Here is a 3,581-nt window from a genome sequence, read left to right on the forward strand (position 1 = left end):
GGACAAAAAATATTTTGGTCACATAACCGTTAGAGACTAACAATTGGATGGTGTAGCAGTGTTATGACACATGTATTTGATATCACAATTCGTTAGTGAAGTATTTGATATCCAAATCATTATATATTTAAGTTTTTATTATAGACTACATCAGCCAATCAAGAAGTTCTAATCGAAATATTAGAATTTTGTAATGTCAAAACAAAGACCCATCACATTGAAAAGTTAGTAACTAAATTGTAAATTTTTCAAAGAGGACTTAAATAGATTTTTTTTAAAAGATAAGTGATCAAAATAGTTTTAAATTTAAAAACACACACATTTTTAAAAGTAATAATGCTATGAGGATATGCGGCATGTTAAACATTGTGAAAATAACATTTAACATATGGTAGATGTTGTTACATTATATTTTATCTAATAATTAGTAATTAACACATGAATAATAAAAAAATTCAACTTCTTTATTTTTGTGCTTAAATTGATTATTTTAATAGTTTGATGTCAAATCATTTATATTAATAGTTTATGAAAATTTTTAAAATTATATATAATTATTCTATTATTTATTAAAAATAATTTAAATTCTAAAAATAAATTAATAATAAATTACATAATAATAAATTTCTTTTTGTCATGGGGTCATGTAGTATGTTTGGCACTTCTCCTTTTTATTTCCTCTTTTTTTTTTCTTGTTTTTTAGAAAACATGTAGCATTCATTTTATAAGAATAGAGTTCCAAAGAAAGGCTTAAAGGACTCATAAACATAACAACAGAGAGAAGCAGAAACCATTAAGAGCAAAGGGATCAACATGTACTAAGATAGTCGTTACACTACCATAATAATTTTATTGTAAACCATACTAAAAAATCATAAAATTATTTGACACATTACACTAAAAACTAACAATTTTTTTGGCCCTGTATAGAAATAATTCCAACATTCTTAATCATTTGGGAAAAAAAATTGGGTGGACAAATAATGATAACACTCTATCTTTGGTTTCCTCAGTTTCAATACCATGGCCATCGCCATTTTGGTACATCAATAAAGACATTCTAACAGAGTTCTTAATAATTTCAATAAACTTACGAGAGAAAGGAAGTTTAGCCATTTGATCTTCATTTATCTTTTTCCATGTTGAGTCAATTAAGCTTCTTATGTGCTCACGAGCTTCTTCTTCAGATGCTCCACTTTCATGCATATAACATTGGATTGATTTAGGAATATCACCTCTTTTTAGCTCATACTAACCAAAAAAAAAAAGAAAAGAAAAAGAAAGATAAGCACATCAGTATTAGAGCAATTAATTAATTGAAATTTCAAGTTTACAACTATATATTGCTTACCGATGATGTCACTAAATCGTTTGCTAATCGTACAATTACGGAGGACCGATATACTATATCGGAGTAATTTTCTTGGATGCTGTGCAACCCTTCTTCTGTTATATGATCATTTACCAAATAGGAATGAGCAAGCACTAAAGAACCGCCTATTGAAATCCAAGCATTATCGATGTACTCTTGTAGGGTTGGCGTATATCCACTGTAATACCATTTTGCCTCCAACAAATATGCTTTACAAAGATCTGTCCACTGAATGAATAACACAAATCAGATAAAGTTGATGAGGAAAAGTAAGAGAAAGACTATAAATTGGTTTATTACCAGTTTCTTGAGGAAAGGAATGACATTTATCCCTTGTTCCTTAAGAGTGTCGAAAGCCATTTCATTAACGGAATTGTAAAGAGCATGGTAATATATCTTCATATAGTCTGGAAGCCTCTGTATTGCATTTATATCCCATCTGAAATTACACCAACATATATATTAAAGCTTATTAAACATTGGTAAGAATTGTCAACAGCAGATAAAATCAGATGTGCAAACCTCTCAACAACATCCGTGAGGAGCTCCAACTCATCTAAGGTTCCATAAAGATCATAAACATCATCTATAACTGTTATTAGCGCATAGACCATTGTAAGAAATATTCTACTTTTTCCATCCTCAGGAGCAATTTCCATTCCCACAGTCCATAAAAAGTTTTCCATCAGCCTATCTCTAGCAAAGCTAAACCTCTTGCCAAGACCAAGTTCCTTCCACCATCTAAAAAAAAAAAAAAAAGGAAGAACAAGAAACTGAAATCAAACGTGCGTTGATGCTTATGAGAATTAATTTTGAACTAGTATGTAGTAGGCGTACTTACGTTGAAGCATATCTAAGATCTTCTTGGTGTATAGATTGGACTATATTGTAATCCAATATAGCAAGCTCTAAAATAATGGGATTTTTGTCCTTGCTTTTCTCATACTCATCTATGAACCATCTAGCTTCCAACCTTGGCATCCTCCAATGTAGAGGAAGCTCCAAGGCATGGTCCACAAGCATCGAAAGATATTGATGATCATTGTTCTCCTTCAGATATTGTTTGAGAAGTTTGGCTGCTAACTCTCTTGCTTTCTCCAACATTGTTTCACCTTCTAATAAGAGGTATGAAGCCTCATACAGGTTGAGCAGTCCTTTGAAATCTTGATTAAGGCTTGATTTAATGTTTCCAACATCATCCATGAAGTAAGTGAAAACATCTAGTGGATGAAAATAATTCAGTGTTAAGTATAATTAAATTATATATAAAAATTGATACATCCAGTTTTTTAATTTTTGTCGTTACCTTGATCCACCTTATACCCATGTTGTCTAAGCAATCTAAATTCAAGAGCTGTAGCATATAAATTTTCTTTTTTCCATGCAGCAGTACTGATGCGATCGGAACTTATATTCTTCAAAGTGTTGTTTATTTCAGCTTCAAAGTGATAGGACAAACCAAGTCTTTGTAAGGTATCAATAAGCTCAAGTTTCTCCAAAGGATCCACCACATTTCCAAGCATCATCCTCACTTCTTCCTTCAGCTTTCTTGATCGTTCCTTGTACGATTCATCCTATACACACAGGTTACAACTAGTTTTTGTTAGCTTGCTCCAAATTTAGCTTTATTAGGGAAAAAAGGAAAAGCAAAACAAAAATGGTGCCAACTGCCACATATATATGCACTAAGAATGTGAAATATACTTGTACAAAATCATTTCTGAGTGACTGAACATAATCATAATCCCAAATAGCAGGGTGGTAATTAGCCGATCGTCTAGTTATGGTGACGTCTTCAATAGAAGTTTTGTTTGTAGTATCACTTTGTGAGGTAGAAAAAACAATTAACCTACGGAAACTTGACCCATTGTATGAGAAGCTTTTCCATTTTGAGTGTATGGGGATATTGCACACCGGGAATGAACTACATATGCAAAAAGCCATTTCTAAAGCTTCAAACTACTGCTCAATAAATCGTTATCACTTGATATGGAGAACGAATTGGAACAATGCGAAGTAGTATATATAGATGTATTTTTTGTTGATACATGCATTAACAAACATTAATGTGCACAAAAATATTAAACACGATGATAAAACATATTATATTGTATTCCTAAAAAGATAATATAAGTTTGTATATTGACATTAAAAAAAATATTAGTACATGTTGTAAGTGCCATTATTTTTTAAATAAATTATATTTTTT

The 3,581-nt window shown here is 30.9% G+C and overlaps 1 protein-coding gene across 1 annotated transcript; it reads right to left on the reverse strand.

Moving 5' to 3' along the window:
- Window positions 1-794: 794 nt before the first annotated feature.
- Window positions 795-3,342, reverse strand: LOC107904031 (terpene synthase 10). Its single transcript, XM_016830304.2, has 7 exons — window positions 3,077-3,342; window positions 2,679-2,946; window positions 2,214-2,592; window positions 1,895-2,113; window positions 1,673-1,811; window positions 1,352-1,600; window positions 795-1,251 (listed from the first exon to the last, which is right to left on the reverse strand). The coding sequence occupies exons 1-7, from the start codon at window positions 3,314-3,316 to the stop codon at window positions 952-954; spliced, it is 1,794 nt and encodes a 597-aa protein (XP_016685793.1). The 5' UTR covers window positions 3,317-3,342; the 3' UTR covers window positions 795-951.
- Between the last annotated feature and the right edge of the window lie 239 nt (window positions 3,343-3,581).

This window comes from Gossypium hirsutum, chromosome D05, assembly GCF_007990345.1.
Source record: "Gossypium hirsutum isolate 1008001.06 chromosome D05, Gossypium_hirsutum_v2.1, whole genome shotgun sequence".
NCBI lineage: Eukaryota > Viridiplantae > Streptophyta > Magnoliopsida > Malvales > Malvaceae > Gossypium > Gossypium hirsutum.

Bases quoted from the DNA above. Each gene is read 5' to 3' on its own strand.
- LOC107904031 (XM_016830304.2), bottom strand. From the start codon at position 3,316: ATGGCTTTTTGCATATGTAGTTCATTCCCGGTGTGCAATATCCCCATA. The intron at 2,593-2,678 runs GTAACGACAAAA...TTCATCCACTAG, and splicing joins TGGGTATAAGGTGGATCAAG to ATGTTTTCACTTACTTCATG. The intron at 2,114-2,213 runs GTAAGTACGCCT...TTTTTTTTTTAG, and splicing joins GATCTTAGATATGCTTCAAC to ATGGTGGAAGGAACTTGGTC.